We start from the raw sequence: 22157 nt of genomic DNA, 5'->3' as shown, positions 1-22157 counted from the left end.
GGTTTCCAGAGAATAAATTTTTTTTCGAATAGCGTACAATGTTTCCACCAAATTTGTACAATATCAACGAACGCCAGATAGCGATGTTTTAATCAATTTTTTGATTAAAATTTAGAAATGTCGAACGCGTATTGGTTTATGCGAAAGTAGAAGATAGAAGATAGAAGTATGTAAGTACATATGTATTTATATACACTCTTCCCGTACATATGTATGTAAGTAGGTACTTAAGTGTGTGCAAAAGACACGTTGGCTGTGGTGTGAAGCAACGTAGCTTCAGATTCTTTGAATAATGATTCGGTTTATTATGATATAATTTTTAATATCATTGTAATATATTCAAAAGATTAATTTACTGAAATATACATATTCTATTTCATATGTTTATGTATTTTTAATTGAGGTAATTAAAGATATTTTCCTTTTAACTCTTTACTACAATATTTCAACAAATATTTTGATTGTATAGTGATTAAATGAGTATTGAAGCAATAACACTATTTTAAATTTTAATTTTTTAATTATTTTCAGTTATTTACGTTGCATACTTCGTTTTTTCCTCTTTATCAGTTATTTTTGTCATGTATCTAAAGATTATTTTTTATTTTATATTTATGTAGATTTCTCAATATATAATGAGATAAATTTTCTGATTATAATGTTATGAATTATAAAAATGTTATTGTCAAATTTTTATTTCAGGTGTCATTATCCTAAACAAAATGAGAATTGTACAGCTCAGGCGAAATCGTCTTTTCAGTATTATTATCTGTAGCATATTTTTGCTTTACACATTGTATATTGCTATAAACTTTTTTTCTGACAAGCCTATCAACAATTTAAAGGAATATTGGTCAGATAGTCTAAAGGTTAAACAGGTAAATATAATGTTAAATTATTCTTATAATATATAAACATAATTTTTTAAACATAAAAGTATCAACATCCTATTAAAAGTAATCTTGTCTTAAATTAAATTACAAAAATGAACTGTAATAATTTATTCATTAAAACTTTCTCTAAATGACTAATAATAAAAGTATGTCACCTATAGTATATTGCACTTAGCATAGTATGATAAAGATACATTCAAAACAATAATTACATTTAAAAAAGGAACTAAAGCAAGAAATTCTTTTAAAGTAAAAGAAGATAAAATGTTTTTTATACTTTTATATAAATATATTTTATATAAACTACTATTATATAGGTACCAGTTCTATCAAAAGAGCTTGGTAATTTTGAGCTCAAACATATATCAATTAGAAGTGGACCTGGAGAAGGAGGTAAACCTTATATCCTTAGGGATGATCAACAGAATGATGTTCAACAATCAGAAATAGATTATGGCATGAATATGGTGTGCTCGGATGAAATTTCATTAGATAGATCGATCCTTGATACAAGAATGCCTGAGTAAATCAATATTGCTACAAATAAAAATTTTATAACAGTACTATTTAAACTAGATTTTCACTTATTCTGTTTACAGATGTAAACACTGGAATTATCCAGAAGTACTGCCCCGAACTAGTGTAATTATAGTATTTCATAATGAAGGTTGGTCTGTATTACTGAGAACTGTTCACAGTGTGATAAATCGTACTCCCTCACAATTTTTGGAAGAAATTTTACTTGTAGATGACTTTTCTGATAAAGGTGAATAGCAGTAATATGGTAAGACTATCAAAATAAAAGTAATAACAAGTATGTATTTTTATAGATAATTTAAAAGGAGATTTAGATTCATATATAGAACGGTGGGAAGGTAAAGTAAAATTAATAAGGAATGATAAAAGAGAAGGTTTAATAAGAACAAGATCACGTGGTGCACGTGAAGCTAAGGGTGAAGTTATAGTGTTTTTGGATGCACATTGTGAAGTTAATGTTAACTGGTTACCACCTCTCTTAGCCCCAATAGCTGTTGATAGGTAATTTTTTATCAAATAAATTGTCTATTATTCATCTGAAAGTTAATTTATTAAAATCTTTTAAATATTTCTAGAACTGTGATGACAGTTCCTATTATCGATGGCATTGATCATAAGACCTTTGAGTATCGACCTGTGTATCAAGAAGGACATTTATATAGAGGTATTTTTGAATGGGGAATGTTGTATAAAGAAAATGAACTACCTGCACGGGAGAAAAAATCTCGACCTTATAACAGCATGCCATACAAGTAACTCACATTTTAAAAAATATTCTTAGGCGTGTAGAACGAAGTTATTTTACATTCATATATTAGGAATAACTCATTTCAGGTCTCCTACTCACGCCGGTGGTTTATTTGCGATAAATCGTGAATACTTTTTGTCATTGGGTGGATATGATGACGGATTACTTGTGTGGGGTGGAGAAAACTTTGAGTTATCATTCAAAATATGGCAGTGTGGGGGAAGTATTCTTTGGGTACCATGTTCGCACGTTGGTCATGTGTATAGAGGGTTTATGCCTTATACATTTGGAAAATTGGCTCAAAAGAAAAAGGGGCCGCTGATCACCATAGTAAGTAAAACATTTTTATGGGTATAAATTAATTTGAAGGATATAAAATAATATATGATTTAATATAAATTTATAAAAATCGTTAAATCTTTCTAGAATTATAAAAGAGTGGTCGAAACTTGGTTTGATGATAAACATAAAGAATTTTTTTATACAAGGGAACCACTAGCGCAATTGCTTGATCATGGCGATATATCAGAGCAATTAGAATTTAAAAGAAGGAAAAGGTGTAAAAGTTTTCAGTGGTATATGGAAAATGTTGCTTATGATGTTTTCGATAAATTTCCCGAATTACCACCTAATATTCACTGGGGAGAGGTAATAATAGCAATATCTATCACCTATAATTTTTTATGTTCGTGTATGTTTCTACATGTCACTGAAATTCTTCTTTTTTTTTTATTTTTATTTTTTTAATCTTAGTTACGCAACATAGCGACAGGAATGTGTTTGGATACAATGAGTCATTCGCCTCCTAGTTTAATGGCTACTACTGATTGTCATGGATTTGGTAATAATCAGGTAATTTTTAATTTTTTACATCTCTTTTCAAGCAAAATTCTTTATTTATGAATTATGATTTATATAGTTTCAGTTTTATATAGTTTATATTTTTATATAGTTTATATTTTTCAGTTAATTAGATTAAACGCGAAAGGTCAATTAGGTGTCGGAGAACGATGCATATCTGCTGATAGTCAAGGAGTGAAATTCGTATTTTGCCGGTTAGGGACTGTAGATGGTCCATGGCAATACGATGAGGTAAATGTCAGTAAATATGTTACCATTTTATTACCCAATTTTTTATTTTATTATAAATGATATATTACTTTTGCAGAAAACGAAGACGCTTTTACACAGAGTGCACAAGAAGTGCATGGCACTTCATCCTCAAACTCAACAGTTATCACTAATGCCATGTGATATCAATAATACGTATCAACAGTGGTCTTTCCATCAAATTCATCCAAAATGGTGAAGAAACGTAAGTACTGGTGCTGTTTGCATATGAGACGTTTCATGCCGAATTAAACTATACTCATTAAAGACTTTTGGCAAAAATCTATTTATGCATTGACTATTCTTTTGTACAACAAATTGTGTTTACGATACATGGTGTTTTATATTTCCCTATTATAAATAACTCGAATATTTGTGCAAAATCAAAAATGTATAAAAATCACATTGTAAATTTTTCTTTAAAATTTACTTTAAAATAACAGTTATAAAATACTTATAAAAAAATAGGGCTGCAAAATCTTAACAGCGCTAAAATAAGATTTATATCGTCATTTGAAACCGTAAATAGCTCATGATCATTAATGAAACGAAGAAACTGCTCATTTTGATACAATTTCAATGAAACTGTTTTAATTTAATGCAATAACATAATTTATTAAAATGCAGCCATGTTTGAGATTCTTTTACATAACTTCCTATAATACCGAGTATATTGACACGTCATGGTTTGTCTTATCTTATCTGAGATAAGTTTAAGTTCGCTCCTAGTTTAGCTATTTTTTGAGTAATAGGATAAGATTAATAGAATCACTTTCTTTAAACGAAGGTTTCCTATATCTGCTCGAGATAAAAAAGAGATTGCTGCACACATTCGCGTATCCACCGATCGTGTAAAATGCTTACAAATGTTTGTGAGCATTTAGAGATGTTAGCAAATATTAGTGGCAAATATTTATTAAATGTCGCTCAAATACTAATAAATAAGGATAGATAAAGCTAGTTTTTGAAGACGATAGTAGTCATGTCTCTTCATCGTGCCTTTGTTTGTTTGATAGTTGTGATTTGTAAGAAATCCACAACCACATAAGGTGCTATTCCTGTGGACAATGCTAGTTTATTATATTTCTTCTGTCGAAATTATTGGAAAGAATTTACAAATGTTAGTAAATATTTGTGTGCATGCATGTTCCATCTGTGCATTGACTGGTTAATAGGCTTGCAAACGTTTATGAACTATTAGTGTGATTGGTGGACACGCGTCTTAAACAGTTGCAAGGAATGTATATGTTTCAATCATTTTAAAGTGCATTTCGCTTAAATTATCGATATAATATGAGAATGTGTGCTTCCGTTTTCGACTGATTCTTCTTAAGAGAGCATGTTACTGACGTAGTTTTGTAATGGTTTTTAATTTTTTAAAACACACTTTCAGGCAAGAAGTTACTTAACATAATGTAAAGAAATAAAAGGAATGTTTTATCACAGGTTATGTACTAATAAAGTAAAGTAAATATATAATTTGTAATAATTCTCTGTTTTTTCTATGACTGTTAAATTTCTATGTCAACTATATGAAGAACTGTCTATTTTATTAATATTTTTTATTGTAAGAAAATAACTTTATTTAAATTTCATACAAATGAATGAATAAATAGTATTGTTACTTTAGGGAAGTTTAATAATTTAATTATTATTTTAAATATATACAGGTGCTTAAGGTTGTAAGGGACTTGGAAATCCAAGCTTCGGGACGGGTTGGAAAGATTCGGGCAGGCTCTCACCCGAATTCTTCCGATTCATCCCGAACCTGTACTCTCGGATACTCGAATGCAACCCTATTGTAAGGATAACTTACAGCATATTTGGTCTTCATCCAAAAAAGCTATTAATATTTAGTACTTAATTATAGCAAATATCATTTTTTGAAGTATATGGTCAATCACAGTCAAATTTGATATTGAGGACTAGACTTAACTTACAATTCTAATTAATATTTCTTACAGAAAAGTAAACGTTAGTCAAGAAGCTTGAGTGACAGTGACAATGGAGTGACTCGAGTTTCTATAGTAGTTGGTCTTACAGATGTCTGAAATAACATTAAATTATATAGATATCTATTTATATAGTTACCGAGTAGAAAAAGAAGAAATATTTACCTTATTACGATCTCTAATATTAAATGCACCATAAACAATAGGATTCATGCAAGAATTTGTGCATGCGAATAGAAAGAGACCTTTCTGGATTCGTTGATCGACTTTATATGCTGAATTTCGATCAATCCAATACCTATACATTTAGGTATATTTCTTTTCAATGTCAGATATACTTATATATATATAATGTAGGATAATTTAGGATTCAATGTCCTAATACATATATTTTCCTATTAACGAACAATAGCACTTACCAAAGACTCATTACGTAATATGGCGTCCAGCAAATAAAGAATACAGCAACAATGATCACAGTCATCTTTAAAGTTCGTATTTTCGCTCGTGTAAGAAAAGCCATAGAAGAACGACGAATTTTATCTGAAATTCGTTAACCATTTACTATTTCATAAAAAATAAGTAAATTGTTTTCTGATTTTATAAGAATTTACTGAAATTTATATATATTACCTTCGCTCTTTTTCGATCTTCTGCATATTTCCAGTAAAATGCTCGCGTAGGTGTATATTATTACGACAAGGGGAAACCAATACATCATGATCATTCCAAAGAGAGAATAAGTTATTTCGTGAGTATATGTTGGAAATGCATTAAACGTGACACATTGTGAATACCATGTGATATTTGGATGGGTTTCCAGGTGAAATACTAGCATCTAAGAAAGAAAAAAATTACAGTACATATATTATGTGTATATTGAACTAAATTAGAAAAGGTAAGATTCTCCACTTTTATCAGTTATTTATAATTATCATACCTGAGGCATTGAACATACGACAGATCCCACCCAAGCGATGCATAACATAATTTTTCCTCTTCTATTAACATCCCACAATTGCAATGGTCTTATTATTGCATAATATCTGAAATTAGAAAATTTAATATTTTTCAGTAATATTTTATTTCAATTTTGTAAGAAATTATTAAAAATTTAACTATGATGCCACTAAAAATAGAATTCATTATTACTTTATTTTTTATTTCATTGCCTTATCCATGAATATATGAAATGTAAAAGCAGATAAATAGTATATGAGAATTTCTTTTTTATAACTCTATCTTTTATACTTATAACAAATTCGGAAATTTTTTTAAATATAATGTAAGTTTTATATTTGCAATTTTTTGTATAGGAAAATTTAAATATTAGTTGATTCAACAATTGAGAACTACAAAAAAGAAATGCGACGTAAGTTTCCTAAAATGGTCAGTACAATTTTTTTAACTATATTGAGTGAGAAAAGAAAGAAAAAATAGAAAAAATAAGATTTCTTTAAAAAATTAAACTGACCTGTCCATACTTATGCATACCAGAATGAAAGATGATAAGTACAGACCGAACATCCTAAAAAATGCCATTATTCGGCACATCGCGTCTCCTGCTTTCCAGGAGACTGTGACCGCCCAACCGATTTCGAGTGGCATCATTAAAAAAGTTACCTGAAAATTGTTTCAGGTTAATATAATTTTATTTAATAAAACTCATTTCTATGTAGTATGTATTTTCCTTCTATTTATTTATAAAACATATTAAACTAGTTCGATTATTTTGAATGAAAAATACTCTGTACACAGATCATTAATTTACGTAGCATTGTTGCATGGTATTAATGTTTGTTAATACATAGAGGCAAATTGTACGTAGTATCTTACTTTACTTTTATTTTATAGTCTATGTGTCGATAGTGAACTTTTTAACGATATAATTGTTACGATATTAGCTTGTAATTACGAACGCGTTAATTAATTTCCTCAAGAAAAATGACCAAAATTACCATAATCTACTACTACATTACGAAAAATTAAGGGATCACTAGATCTTCGTCCAAAATGTTATCGATCTTCGAAAAATTTAATTATAAATTACAAATCAAAACTATAGCAATTATAAGGTATTAAATTTTATTATAATATTGCAATATTGATAAAGAGAGAAAAATATACTAAATTATACTTACAAGTAGATCAGCGATCGCAAGATGCATTAACATCGTGTGTATTCTCGATTTGGATACACGTTTGCGACGCTTAATTAATATTAACACCGTCGTGTTTCCGATTGCAGATATTATCATTAACACGCTGTAAAAGACAATACTAACAATGTGGCCTTCGTTGAAATGCATATCAATCGGTAATTCCACTTCATTCGAAATATTTGGCCGCGAATTGGGCAGTTCCGTAGAACTAATCATTTTTATTCCATTTTCCATAATGTATCCCAATATTTTTAGAAAGTCTGGTATCAAGTGAATTCATAAATAATTAATAATTAAATTTGGATTAATTTAAAAAATATTATACAAACACAACGAATTAATACCAAATTAGAAAGAAATGACCTTATAAATGATTAAAAAAAGAATTTATCTTAATAGAATACAGCTTTACCTTGATAATAAACCATAAAATAAAAATTATTTTAGTAAATGAAATGTCTTCTTTTATTTTCTACATTTCCCTGAAATCAGAATTCACGTACGATCGGAACCTCTTAAAACAAAGTTTTATCATAACTAATTTCTACAAAAATATAACAAGTCAAATACTTAAAATTGATACGGTACCAAGATGATGAAGAAGAAAAAAGCAAGCGCAGATAAAGAATGACCATTGAACATCCAGAGTTTTAGCGTTATCGTTTTATCCAAAGTTTTCTCAAATTAATGATTTTTTAAATCATACAATTATATCATCGGTATACGGATGTAGAAGTGTGCAAAACTAATAAAAAAGGAAATAGTAAAATAACGAGAGATACGTTGTAATATCAAGAATTATGAAGATTAATCTTCATCATACACTTCGTTCGTCATGTGTAAAATGTGTGCACCATTAATTTTTGCAGTAATTAATACGAATTACAAATACATATTATGTCATTCGTTCTCTTTTATCATAACACCATACATTTTACTCTTTAATCCTTTTTGTTCAAATATCAACAGCGTTTGATACCGATATCGATAAATTCATTATTCATTTGTACAACACTTTGGATTGCGATTATAGCAAAAATCGCTCTCCATTTTTTATTCAAATTCAATTGCAATTAATTTGATTAATTTTTTCAGATCCTTCCAAATTAATTCCTCTCTGATATTTTAGTGAATATAGAAATGGTCGCCTTCTTCTCCTTAAGCACATAATGCCATGAAGTATGTTTTAATGTCCCAACATTTTCTATTAAAATTTCGAATTTTTGAAATCTTTTTAATTGTGGACTTTTAAATTAATTATTCACTTTAATATAAAATTTAGTTTTTAATTAATTAGAAGGATTAGAAGGATTAAAACGCCGTTCAAAATTTATCCATTGTTCCAACAATTTTTTCTATATCTTCTTTTATAAATAATTCTCATTTTCTCGATTAAACCGTTTCACTATCATAAATTTTCAACACACGTGGATCAAAGTAATACACGCTTAAACAACGTATGAATAAGAAAATTTAAACAGAATGTGACACTTCATCGAAAACTGGTACGTAGTTCATATTATATAGTTTATAACAATGTTTATGAGATAAAAGTCATCTATTTGTACAGAATGGCAAAAATAAGACGAAAATTAACTTGTAAAGTTAAATCACAATTTAACTAAGAATTTAAAGCTTAAATGAATTTAATAAAGAGATGATGATGAACTCAAATATCAAAGACAGGAACATCCAAGCAAAAACTGCAAATTCCATGGTGCAACTAACATTTATAAACCTACAGACGATTGGTCCAGTAATCTAGGGTCAAGTGTTAAATCAAAACCGATAAGAATACGCTGTTATTATGTTACTGTCGAATGCTGATGACAATAACGAAGATTCCATTTTAAAAAAATGGTAAAATTCCATTAGAACTTATATTTAATTCAATTAATTGTCTTTGCTATTACTAAAGACAATCAGGAACCCTTTTAATTCCAACTTTGGGAATTATTTTCACCACATGTAATTAAGTATTCTTTTTTAGGATTATGTGAAGAAGATTAAAAGATAAAACAAGAGCAAAGTTCAATGGAGGGAAAAATTGTCAAAAAACTTTAATGTACATAAATGTACAAGTTTTTAAAATTGAAATTATTTAATGAAATCGTTAATAAAAATTACAAAAATGAGTTTGAGATATAATTATTAAAAATAATGAATTCAAGATTTTATGTATAATTTTAGATCTTTTCTTCATAATATATGTATATACACAATTAACAAATATTACTAACATGTTTTACAAAATTAGATTATTTTATAACATAAATTCTATTTTGTTATAAATTTCCCAAGTAAGTTTTCGATAATTTATAAATGGAACTATACATGAAATATTAAATATGATAAGTGAATGGAATTTGAATTAGAAACTATACATAATTAACAATATCGAGTAGCGTTACTCGTCCCAATCATCGGTATCTGGTTGAGAATCGTACTCGCTGGTGGCCGAATTTCTATCTGACGCAACTGCATCGCTTGGTTTAGGAGGAGGAGGAATCAAGCTGGACATTCTTTCGAGAGCACTACCTCCGGACCCAGCGATTCCCTTTCTTCTGAGTGCTAATTTTGCGTGCAAATCAGCTATTAAATCTCCTCCAACGGATGCAGAGGACCAACGATTTCCTTCTTTTTCCTCTGGTGGTACAGTATGTCTCAGTTTCGCCCTTCCTATACCGCCAGCATTGCGAATAGCTTCCATCAAATTCGATCTGACGTCCGGTTTGATCGCTTTATTCAAATCCTTGACAATTTTTTTTTTATCCGAATCTTTAGTTTGAGATTCAGAAATGGTTGTTTCGGATTCAGCTGGAGGCAGTGGCGGTGGAGGCGGTGGAGGAGAAGGAGGTGGTGGTGGTAGTGGCGGTGGCGGTGGCGGTGGTATCGATGGATCTAACGACGATGAGACTAATGAGGAACGGCTATCGGTTTTAGAGTTCGAAGAAGCAGAAGTCGACGTGTCTGACGCAATCAAGGGCGGAGGAGGAGGTGGTGGAGCAGGCTCAGTAGAATCTTTTGAGAAATCGGTATCGACAAAGCCAGGTAAGTTTGGAATAGTTCGGTCATGTTTTGTACTCGAATCCTTCTCGTCTATTGTTGCTGTTGGAGTTGGTAGATCAAGCCGAACGGTAGGAGTGGTTACTGCTGAGGAAGGTGCAATGGGACTTTGAGAATTAAAGTCTAAAACGAATTTTTCATCGTCTACAATTCCAGGTAGATCCGGAAGTGTTAGTGGCACATTTATCTGTGGCACCTGCATGATAGAATATTTCATGTGACAATATGTTCTGTATCCTTCTTTACATTTTATAAGTAATATATTGTAATTAAACAATATTAACATTAAATTTTAATAAAAGATCTTACCTCTCCTAAGGTTGGTGTATATAAATAACTACTAGATAAATCCATTTCTGATGATAACCATGGCTGTATAATTGAATCTGGTGCATCTTCTATTTGCTGTTTGTCATTTAATTTGTGGGAAGTCTGTTTAGTAGATATCTTATATGGATTATCCTTACTACTGAACAATAGAGAATTGATCGAAGATAATTCAAAGGGGAATGTCACTTCGTTGTTATCTATATAAAGTTCTTTATTAGATTTAGATCGAACATGATAAAATTGTAGCTTTTCTTGCAGATTATTATTTGATACATATTGGCCATCTTCTGTTTTACAATTAGAAGATAGATATGTTTCAGGAATATCTCTTATAGGTACAGAACATTTGTAAACTTTTGGTATCTTATTGATATCATCACACTGAGGTGGTATAGCCAATTCATATTCTTTGTATGTGTGACTAGCAGGATACCTTGCAGCAGAAAACATCTTTACAGCTTTTAAATTTAAGCTAGTTTGTAAATATTTTAATCGATCTTGAAGTTTTGTAGCCCTATCTTTAACATTTGACAATCTACAAAAAAATGTATTAACATTTTTGTATAAATTAAAAAGTTGTAATTCCTAAAATATTTAGTAATATGGAAGAAACGTACCTTTGACCATTTTGAAGAAGCCTTTTATCAATAGATTCAAATATATAATTAACAGCAGAATCTAGATTGTCGAGAGCTTCTGCTATTTGAACTATGGTTTCCTCGTGCCTTAAATTATCAGGAATAATACCTAAATATAAAATTTATATAAAATATGTTTATTTTTTTATATTTTTCCTTTTATATATATAAATTAATTTATTTACCAATTTCAGTTCGGTTTGGCATTATTAATGTTTTTTAATAATATGTATATTTCCTTAACTCAATAAAAAATCATATTATGTTCCATTGCCGCATAATACACACACATAATTACATTGACATTTAGCGATATACAAAACATTTTACATAGATTAAATTTTTAATACACTTATCATTACCAGTTAACCTGAAGCATACAATCGTATGATAATCAAAATAAATTTAATAGTTCTTTTGGAAAGTTTACATGTAGATTTACACGTAGATCTGCCATCAATTATTTTTACGAAGTGTTCATGTATGTGCCAACTAAATAAAATACAATGGTCTCTTTTTATATGAAAGAGAATAATATATTATTTACATTTTTTATGCCATAAAAAATATTTCATATTATGGAATAAATAAACATTTATTATGCTAACATCTCAATGATAAAACTATTGTGTATCTGCCTTGATACCATGAAAGTGATCGCGAATCTGTTCTATTATTTTTGACGCAACATTTAAATGTTATAAAATTTTGATATTCTGTTTTATATTTAGATCTATTTCCGTCACAATAATCTATATTTAATAACACAGATTATATATTATATACATATATATTTACTTGTAACCTGCTCAGTTCTAGCAAAAAAGTGTTGTTTATTTTAATTACTAAACAATATTCAAATAATCTTTTATTCGTTTATTATTAAGTCTTTAAAGTGATAAGATTAAAATGTATGTATCTTAAAATTAATTATAAATTTGTAAATTATTTCATGCATCATAAAATTTCATTAAATTAGTTGATTAATATTATTTAAATAAATGCATGTGACAAAACAAAGAGATTATTTATTTAAAATTGAAGACATATATCATAATTTACCGATAACAACAATTTATCTTTTTATCCAAAAATCCATGTAACAATTTGTACCTGACTATTTATCTAGATTATAACATTTCTGATAACTACCGATACTCCGTCTAGTTTTGTAAGTCCATGCATGAAGGTCTTTCAATATCAATTTGTTAGAAATTATATTTCATAAAAATTGTCTAAAAATAAAACATTACGAATAAATTATACATAATGCTATAATTATATTATATTATATAAATTGTACATAATGTGCCATAACTTTAAAGAGATGTAATCAAATTAATATCGATTACTGTAATATATGATAATAATATACTCTGGTATACAGCAAATACTATTGAATATAGATATATTTATATATTTAGACAATGGTTATGTTGGTTAGCTAATATGACAATTTAATATTATTAATACATAATAATGTTTCACTCATAATTTCTAATATACTTTAACATTTAGTTAACTATTCTTTTTTTCTTTGTAGGTTATAGATTGAATCAATCTTTTAACAAAATATCAAATATTTTGCTATAAAATATGACAAAATGTACATAAATTTATAAAATAATTTTTACTGCTCACGATATATGAAAATAAACTTATAGTAATAAAGACTAAACGTTTAAGAATATGCTTGTTCATTGCTCTTTGATAGATGTAAATAAAAGAGTTCTATTTAAATGTGTAAAACAATCTATGTTATCACTACCTGCAATGGCAAATCTAACTACGAAGACTAAAACGCATTATGAGACGTTGGGATTGCAACCAACTGCAACTTATAATGAAATAAAGTCTGCATATTATAAATTGACATTAAAATATCATCCTGACAAGAATAAAAGTAAATTTGCAAAAGAAATGTTTCATGAGATTTCAAATGCGTATGATGTACTTAGCAAATATGAAACACGCAAACAATATGATAGAACTCAAATAATTAATCAGGATTTGCAGAATTTGAACAATAAAAGATATGAGATATTTAAAACAAAAAACATTCAATTTTATAAATATCAATCTACGAATACTTTTAATTTTGATGAGTGGGTACAGCAACATTATAGTAATGCATTTCAAAAGAATATATCATTAAAACAAATCGAAAAAATGAAACTTCTAGAAAATAAAATCCAAGCTCCAAGTCTATTTGTTGCAACAATTATATTGATATTGACGATAATAGTAATATACATTTATGAATGCATAGCTGATAGGGAATATGAGGATTTTAAAGCTGTACAGAAGCGTCAAAATAAGTAACAATTGTATGTTTAAAATTAGTCATTTATAAAATTATGATTTATATAAAGAACACAATATAAGAAGAAAATTATGATGAAAAATATGTTTATGTGAAACATGATAACATTTACATGTTTATTGCGTTAACCCCTATATCAAAAACGTGTACAGTTTATGTTATATATTTTAACATATTTATTTCAGAAAACGAATCTATTTTAATATATCACAATAACATTACAAAATCTAATACATTAATTGTAAATTATCTTAATTATATTATCTATTAATTAAACGTTACAAATATTTTGATGTATCATACGCGTTAATCACTTAAAAATATTGTTAATTAAAATTACGTGTTTCTTATACATTAAAGAAAATTCAATATTTAAAAACTTAACTGATTGGAATACAATGCTGTATTATAATAAATGTAACTTAGTATGGTTTAAAATGTGGAAAACCAGATGGTACAGGCATTGGCATCGAAACAGGTCCAGCTGGATAAGGAATAGCAGGAGCTAGACTTCTAAAATTACTAGCTATTGGATATCCAGGACCAATAGCAGTATGTGATGTTCTTATTAACTCTCTCAATTTATCTACTTTAACTTTACGTAGATGCATCAATTTTCGACGTGATAAAAATTGTTCTAAAAATTCATCTACTTCCATATCTCCAGCCAGAAATTTTTCAGCTATGGTCTGTATATTAAAAAATACAAATATTACTTTGTAGAAATCACAAATTATGTTCAAGAATTTTAACACATTGCCAAACAAATGAGTTTCACATAAATCTTTCTGAAAAGAATGATAAAAAAAGAAATATAAATATAATAAAAATTAACAAAATGAAATATGAATATGGCAATGTATTAATAATTATAATAGTATTAAGTCATACTTCTGATTCTTCTTCAATTTCCGCTGCTGCTGTTTGCAATAAATCTAATGCAGTATCAGCAGTCATTTCCCCAGACTTATTTTCTATAAGTATTGGAAAAAATATAATAAGTATTGGTTATTATTTATATATTATATAGAATACGTAACTAGTAAATATACAGGGAAAAAAAAATACATACTTATCTCATCCAATTTTTCTTTTACGCTCATGCATAATCTACTTCCCTTTTCACTAAGTTCCTTTAATATTTGTTTACCCTCTTGTAATTCTGGTTGTTTTGATAAATTAAACTCTGCCAGAGATGTGTTACTTGCCATTAATAATTCTTTTTCAGTTTCTAAATTCTTAAACTGATAGAAAGAAAAGATGTGAATTACATAAAATTCCACACATAGAAAAATTATAAATTGGAAATATAAAATACCTCTAATAATAATTTAATTACCTGCTTTACATCTTTTACAATATCTTCAAATTTTGAATCATCATTTAATAATTCCTTCAGTTCATCGTTTGTTAAATGTGATAACAGACCTAGTGCTGCAGGTATGTCTGGTTCCTGATTTGATTTAAACATTATTTAATATTAATCAGTTTCGCGGAGTTATGATAATGTTCATGAATTAAATTTTATTTTTTAAGCAGAATTGTTGTCGATTTATTTAATTATATTACACAGAATCAACATTTTATTATACACATTGGTTAATATAAAAATACATTGATTGACCTTTCCACATAAAAAAAAAATTTTATTAATTTGGTTATAATGTGAAATCGATTATTATTAAATATAATTATCAAAATTTAATACAATTTTAATCGCGTAAATTTTATAAAAATATGCGTTTCAATTAATGACTCAATTTATAGGTATTATGATATCAATTGAAATTACTGTAGAATAACAAGTTAATAGATACACGACTCAATGTAAAAATCACGGACTTATATACAGGTCTGGCAACTCGTCCAATTTTTAGTGGTGGGGATGTCATCATTTTGTTATATTCCCTTACAAGCTGCATGGCGCTATCATACAATTTTTTCAGTGCGCATGCGTCGCATCAGTGACGTAGTCAAAAGCATAGTAGGATGATAGCGACCAATGCGTTATTTAGCGCAAAATAATCATTTTCAAATTTCAAAAACAAAGGAGGTATTTAATCATCGAAGGCAAATTTTGTTGGACATTTATTTATTGAAAACATTTTAGAATAAGTGAAACAGTTATTAGGTAGAAAATACACTACAGAACTGAATTTTGTTTACAAGAAAGAACAAAATAAAGCTAGTTTTATAAAAATGGAAATATCAGATTGCATTTTCGAATTAGATTGTTAATGAAAAAAGATTTCTTACCCATTAATATAATAAAAGATAATTTAATTAAATTAAACAATGAAAAAATTAGTATTTAAAATAAATGAAAAATTTTTTATATATGCATTCAATATTTTGTACTTATTACTGTAATAACATAAACATACACAAAACAATACTAATTTCACAGACAGTATGTTGCAATAATTGTATCTTTGAATCGCATTTTTTCTTATTATATATTTGTCTTTAAAGTGTTTTTGACGCATCGGTTATAGTGATTTTAATTGTGTTATTTCAGAAATGGCTTGCAATTATTTTTTTTTTAAATCCACATTTTTGGAGATTTTAAATAACGAATATTTTTATTTGTATTTATATTTATTACTGCACTCTAGCACAATACATACACGAAACATCTTTATCATATACGCTTTTCTCCCAAACACAATCACGATCGTATAGACGTTTCTGTTTTCTTTCTACCTGTCTCTCTTTTCTATTCTGATATATGGCAGCCTAGTGACAGTTTCTGTCGCCCGTTGTAAAGCAGCGTAGATCACTAAATGCGCATTTACGTTAAGGCAGTTTCATGGTAGTACTAGAACCATACGGTTAATAAGGGAATTAAAATACACCAAAATGGCGATATTCCTTTCAATAGGAGTTGTTGGACGGCCTCTATGCAGCGTTCTCTTTCTTACGCACTGACGTATTCTATTCTTATATTTTTATGGTTGTAATTGTAGTATATTGTAAACAATATTAAAGTAAATAAACAATTTTAATATTTTAATCTGCATTTATAGTATTAATAGAAACAATTCTCATTTAAAGTGAAAACCTATATTTTGATAAGAACTCAATTATATTTCTTATAAAATAAAAATATGAATAGGTTACAATTATGTTTCCAAAGTCTTACGAACATAAAGTATGTAAATTATGGAGGTAAATATATAGATAAAAATTCGAATGTATGAGAAAATGAGTATATAATGTCTTAATTGCAAATATAGTTTGCAGATATATTCATCGATGGGTTGCGCCAACTCAAATTGAAATAACCCGAAGAAAAAAAAGGTTACCACCTCAACCTGAACCAAAACGTAGTAATTTTATTGAGTGGAATAGAAATGCAGAAATATATGCATTTAATCAAAGACTTTCAGAAAAATTCGATACTGAGAAATTGAATCAAGCATTTATACACAAATCATATATCCTTGATGAACTAAAAAAGCAGGAAAATATGGGAATAAAGGATCCTAAATTAGATGTGCAACATAACGAAGAATATATTAAAAAAGGGAGAGAAATAACTTCGGCAGTTGTAAAGAAGTATTTAAATAAAAGTTTACCACGTCTTCCTGAAATTGGTATTATGTATGTATAAACTGTATGATATGTATTTGTGTTTACACATAAGTATTATAAAAAATGTATCAGCTATAATCAAAAAACAAAATTTTTATGTTATATAAACTGCAGATTTGAATTTCTAAATTCATTTCTGATACATTCAATTATGTTTTAGGGCACTTCATGACTATCTTATGTCTCAAGAGATGTTAGCTACTGCAGCTTTACATATTGGAACAAAAGACATTATTTTAACTAGTGTTTGTATATAACTTAACTATTTTACTAATTCATTGTTCTGTTGTAAACTAATAACTTTATTATGTATTATTTAGGAACATCCTGTGTCCCAAGAAACATTGGCACAAACGTTTACAGCACTTGTGGGAGCACTTGCTGAAAGCGTTAATATTGATCACACAAGTGCTTTCGTCCGAGATTTTTTGATAGTAGGATTAGCAAGCAAAGATCTAACTGAAATATGGTGCCCAACTAAACCATTCGAAATGTTAAATGATGTAATTTCTACAGAGAAGAAAACACCTATAGAAGCAAGACTTATTGGACAAACTGGAAAAAATACACTTTTGGCTGCCCATCATGTTGGAATTTATGCAAACAAAGAATATTTAGGTTCAGGTAATATTTTTAAATACTTGAAAGGTACAAGTATCTTATAACAAATAATTAATTAATTACATTTGTAGGTTTTGGACAAACCATTTCAGAAGCAAGAGATATAGCTGCTATTAACATATTAGCTCAGATGTATGGATTATACCACACAAATCAACCGCTACGATTTAACGAAGAAATAAATATATCTGCTTGAAAACAGTTACCAAATTTGTATACCAAATTTGTAGAACGTTAAATAATATTAATTGTAAATGTATATATGTACATACAAAATATAATTAACCCTTGTTTTACAATAACGTCGTCCTACTGAGATATTATTACTGCAAAAATAAAACGCATTGAATAATTTATTTAAGCAAGTTAATGAAAGTATTAAACAAGAAATATAGTTTCAACAAATTATAGGTAATAAAAGTAGATAGAATACTAATATAAGACTTAAAGAAATTATATCAAGCATCAGTAAATACATGTTTGGAATCAATTTTCCTTTTATATAATACTGAACATATTTAATATGTATTGAACACGACTACCATTTTATAAAGGAAAAAACATAACTTCACATTAAATAAAAATATACAGAAATATTTGAAATTGCTTGCAGTAAAAATTTCATGAAAGTAATATTAAAAATATATTGTTTTGAAAAGAAGTTAACAAACATGACAATTATATACAAATCAATATCATTATATAAAACAAATTTTTGTATTCTTATATATTATATTACTCTATTTTTAAGAATATTTTGTGAACGCAATAAACTACGTATGTATGTGGGGAAAAACTGCATAACGGTATTAGCAGCGTCCGTATTATATGACATAAAATTTTGCTTATAGTGAAATAGCTGAAATCGTCTTATGCTTATGGTATGATTTTTATTAATCGTTACTTGATAATATTACGAAAATTTGTAATATAGTTTCTCATATGATCAAAATATTAAAAAATTAACATAAGCATGTATAACGATAAAATTATCAAAAATTAATAAATTATTTTTAAATTATTTTATATTTTCTTGTTTTAATATTATTTTTATTTTACAAACTTCTTATAAATTCAGCGCATAGCTACTATTATAACCAGAAAATTGATTACAATACAAAAGCATATACAAAATAGTTCACATTTTTCATTTCTTTATAAAAATGAGGATTAACATATGAATTACTTTTACACGATTCTAGTCATGTGTTCTACATTTCTATTACTAATATTATTTCATACCGATTTATATCATGGTTGTTATTTTACATCAAAATAAAACAACTTATTATTAAAGACAATATTATATACATAAATCATAATTTAAGAATTATGATAAATATTTTACATTTTCCGTAAATATGAATTCCAATTCTATTCAAAGAAAACGATTCAAATCATGGAATAATATAACTACATATGTACTATATATATATTGCAATTGATTAAAAATATGTATATAAGAATATGAAATTACGAACGAAAGAATATTTTAAATTTAATACAAACAGCATGCATATCCTCGGTATCTATACGAAGACAGCAGTAAAGGAAACGGCCATATTATTTCGGAACATATTTTTCAAATCAAAGATACTTAATTATTATAATCACAAGTAATATTTCAGAAATGAAATTAAATTTTAAAATAGCAATTTTTTTTAGGTGATATAGGAGTTAAATATCGCCCAAAATTTTTCTATATCGGTCGTAGGTATAATATTGATTACTTATGATTCATGCTATCCCCTTTAAGGTGGTTCATCCTTGTCCCCATCCGCACTCCACCGCTCCGAGTTTCCGCCACTTCTACCATCTCTCTCTTTCTCTTTCTCTCTTCATTTTTGTTGCTCTTTTTTTACGGTCGTCTCGCTTCTTATTCTCTCTATTTCTTTTGCACTTCAGTCAGTTTCTTTCTCCTTTCCACACGGCATCGTTCTTTCTTTCTTTCTTTCTCGCTTATTCACTTACATACATATATATATATGTACGCGTGCGCGCACACAAATATACGCAATCGCACGTATTATCCCACTACTTGCTCTATTCCTGCGTGTAACGACTCAATGGCGTTGCCACACCCTTTCGCCATCGAGTAATCAGTGTTATTGTTTTACAGTTCCACTTCTGTTATTATTTCTCGTTATAAGGAACGTAATGTATCGATTCGAGAAATATTTTAAATACATCGCGACAAAGTGTATTCGTATTTAACGAAATAAAACAGGGAGAAACGATGATTCAGCATTAAAATCGGTTATATCGATAATGAAGGAATAATATGTAAAGAAACCAATTTGTGTAGTCTACGCCCCTGGATTCTTGATGTTTGGGCTTGATTTTACAGATATACCATATTACATATTTCGTTTATCTCGAAACAAATTTTAAATTTGCAGTATGAAATAGTTCATCGCTTTCTTGTTTTCCAAACTTGCAAGTTTTTGGATTTGTTTATGTACTTTAAAGTATATTTTCATCAATATTAAGTTGCATTATAAGCCTGTGTGGTATAAGCATTGCTGTAAATTTTGGGCTACAACATAAATAATTCATTTTTTAGATTCAAAGATTTTGAAGTTATAAATAGATTATGGATGTTTATGTAAATTCATATTTTTATGAACATATTCAATGATATGAAATCTAAGCAAAGGTTTGATCCTTCCACTAAATATAATAACGACTATGTACTGTACATACATTTTTGCATCTTTAAATTTCCATAAAATCTCAAACATCCGCAATCTATAAGATTATTAATATATTTTATTACATAGTTTCGTTTTATCAACATGCAATTTATTTATTATATATATAAACTATTCTCATAATTATTATGTTTTCATGCTGTAATATGGTAAAGTTCGAAACCGAAACATACCACAGTAATAGGAAATGTATAATAAATGATGGAACCCTTATGCCAAAATGATGAATGTACAAATTTTTTATTTTTCGGTAATGAAGCGAACTTAATGTCTTCTTCAAATCTTGACTCTATAAATTATATAAAGTGATGGACGTGGCACAATAAACGTAGTATAACAACAGTGATTATACTCTACTTGATTCATCATTCCATCTATTTTATATTTAATCGCGAACTTCTATAATCTATCGAATCGTACGTTCACGATATTGGCATAGGAGAAATGATATAATGTATGGATAATAATACATTCGAGTATGCAATATAACGTATATTATATACGTGAGGTATGTTAGTGAAACGAAATTATTTCGTACGCGTACATATACAAATACATGTATGTATTTAGAATATGTCAAACGTTTTTCTGAAATCTCAAGAGATCAGTGGAAAACTTCGTAGCCTGTTTAAGACTCGGTAGATCTCTCATTCTCTCGTGTATTTGTCCCTCCTCCCTCTCTCCCCCTTCTTTCTATCTCCTTCAACTCAGTAAAACGGGATTCTTTCCTTCTCTGGTCTGCCGTTCTCCGTACACTTGTGTGTTGGTGGATTGCTTGGCGTCCATGAAGCCTTTTGCGACGTTGCCATGCGTATGCCAGTAATGCATCGTTGCCGGGCTCTTGCACTGTTCCGTTCCTTTTTGCTCGTTCACACGCTCTACCCGTCTCTCTCGTACCTTCATATGTGCGCGGCCAGGATCAACCATATACCCTCCTCCGACAACGGCCGACATCCCTACCCGTACTATTCACAGCCCCTCCCGGCCCCTCCTCTTCATTTCTCTGCTCTTCCCTCTACCCAACCCTTCTCTTCCCTTCTACCCGGCCGCAAAGGCTGCGAGTTTGCTTGTGCCCGATACAGTGCCGTATACATCACTCTTAACTTACTTGCACCTACGCTTTTGAAAGTCGCATTTTATTATTAGTAGAAATTAACACACCAACTGCTGCTAATATGACTATTTTTTCAGGATCGAAGTATAGTTAGATAAGAACAATTATCAATGATTTTTAAGGAAAGAAGAATTTCTTATACTTATTTGAATTGATGATAATAAATGATGCAAGGTATGATATTTGATAACAAACTCTTCATATTCTTGTTATTGATTTAGTTACAGAGATTTGTCATTTTCTATTTCAGGATTTTAGTAAAATGATTGGGAAGATTCTGACTACGTGTATCTTTCTTAAAGAATGAAAAATTTCGAAGACGAATGTTCAATGTTACATTGTAAAATGTAGATATTCT

At 28.5% G+C, this 22157-nt stretch overlaps 6 protein-coding genes across 12 annotated transcripts; 3 read left to right on the top strand and 3 right to left on the bottom strand.

The window, feature by feature from the left end:
• Window positions 1–214: 214 nt before the first annotated feature.
• Window positions 215–3914, top strand: LOC132906451 (N-acetylgalactosaminyltransferase 7). Its single transcript, XM_060958660.1, has 11 exons — window positions 215–403; window positions 703–878; window positions 1211–1416; window positions 1493–1659; window positions 1724–1931; window positions 2006–2182; window positions 2265–2508; window positions 2605–2826; window positions 2932–3030; window positions 3145–3270; window positions 3347–3914. Exons 2-11 carry the CDS (start codon window positions 723–725, stop codon window positions 3485–3487), a joined length of 1746 nt encoding a protein of 581 aa, XP_060814643.1. The 5' UTR covers window positions 215–403; window positions 703–722; the 3' UTR covers window positions 3488–3914.
• Window positions 3915–4903: 989 nt separating this feature from the next.
• Window positions 4904–9189, bottom strand: LOC132906462 (adipokinetic hormone/corazonin-related peptide receptor variant I). Of its 4 annotated transcripts, none has more exons than XM_060958683.1 (9): window positions 7815–9189; window positions 7382–7662; window positions 6715–6863; window positions 6181–6286; window positions 5874–6078; window positions 5660–5783; window positions 5406–5538; window positions 5229–5335; window positions 4904–5084 (listed from the first exon to the last, which is right to left on the bottom strand). In XM_060958683.1, exons 1-8 carry the CDS (start codon window positions 7828–7830, stop codon window positions 5264–5266), a joined length of 1086 nt encoding a protein of 361 aa, XP_060814666.1. In that variant the 5' UTR covers window positions 7831–9189; the 3' UTR covers window positions 4904–5084; window positions 5229–5263. The 4 variants fall into 4 exon arrangements, with proteins under 4 accessions (XP_060814666.1, XP_060814664.1, XP_060814665.1 ...); XM_060958681.1 differs by having other exon boundaries at window positions 4907–5335; window positions 7815–7884; window positions 7991–9188; XM_060958682.1 differs by having other exon boundaries at window positions 4907–5335; window positions 7815–7884; window positions 8226–9188.
• A 385-nt stretch (window positions 9190–9574) lies between these two features.
• On the bottom strand, window positions 9575–12063 carry LOC132906454 (WASH complex subunit 1-like). Its single transcript, XM_060958665.1, has 4 exons — window positions 11622–12063; window positions 11416–11545; window positions 10778–11333; window positions 9575–10664 (listed from the first exon to the last, which is right to left on the bottom strand). Exons 1-4 carry the CDS (start codon window positions 11641–11643, stop codon window positions 9810–9812), a joined length of 1563 nt encoding a protein of 520 aa, XP_060814648.1. The 5' UTR covers window positions 11644–12063; the 3' UTR covers window positions 9575–9809.
• Window positions 12064–12237: 174 nt separating this feature from the next.
• Window positions 12238–14056, top strand: LOC132906474 (dnaJ homolog subfamily B member 9-like). 4 transcript variants are annotated; one of them, XM_060958703.1, is made up of 2 exons: window positions 12238–12347; window positions 12980–14056. In XM_060958703.1, exon 2 carries the CDS (start codon window positions 13126–13128, stop codon window positions 13756–13758), a length of 633 nt encoding a protein of 210 aa, XP_060814686.1. In that variant the 5' UTR covers window positions 12238–12347; window positions 12980–13125; the 3' UTR covers window positions 13759–14056. The 4 variants fall into 4 exon arrangements, with proteins under 4 accessions (XP_060814686.1, XP_060814685.1, XP_060814687.1 ...); XM_060958702.1 differs by lacking the exon at window positions 12238–12347 and adding an exon at window positions 12538–12607; XM_060958704.1 differs by lacking the exon at window positions 12238–12347 and adding an exon at window positions 12607–12625.
• On the bottom strand, window positions 13850–15571 carry LOC132906472 (vacuolar protein sorting-associated protein 37B). The gene is made up of 4 exons (XM_060958698.1): window positions 15099–15571; window positions 14832–15003; window positions 14651–14733; window positions 13850–14448 (listed from the first exon to the last, which is right to left on the bottom strand). The coding sequence occupies exons 1-4, from the start codon at window positions 15228–15230 to the stop codon at window positions 14182–14184; spliced, it is 654 nt and encodes a 217-aa protein (XP_060814681.1). The 5' UTR covers window positions 15231–15571; the 3' UTR covers window positions 13850–14181.
• Window positions 15572–16595: 1024 nt separating this feature from the next.
• On the top strand, window positions 16596–18267 carry LOC132906464 (large ribosomal subunit protein mL44). The gene is made up of 5 exons (XM_060958686.1): window positions 16596–16927; window positions 16996–17362; window positions 17514–17598; window positions 17674–17977; window positions 18046–18267. The coding sequence occupies exons 1-5, from the start codon at window positions 16867–16869 to the stop codon at window positions 18168–18170; spliced, it is 942 nt and encodes a 313-aa protein (XP_060814669.1). The 5' UTR covers window positions 16596–16866; the 3' UTR covers window positions 18171–18267.
• The last annotated feature ends 3890 nt before the right edge of the window (window positions 18268–22157 follow it).

This window comes from Bombus pascuorum, chromosome 4 (genome assembly GCF_905332965.1).
Source record: "Bombus pascuorum chromosome 4, iyBomPasc1.1, whole genome shotgun sequence".
NCBI classification, from domain to species: domain Eukaryota; kingdom Metazoa; phylum Arthropoda; class Insecta; order Hymenoptera; family Apidae; genus Bombus; species Bombus pascuorum.
This window is presented reverse-complemented; position numbering and strand designations above follow the sequence as displayed.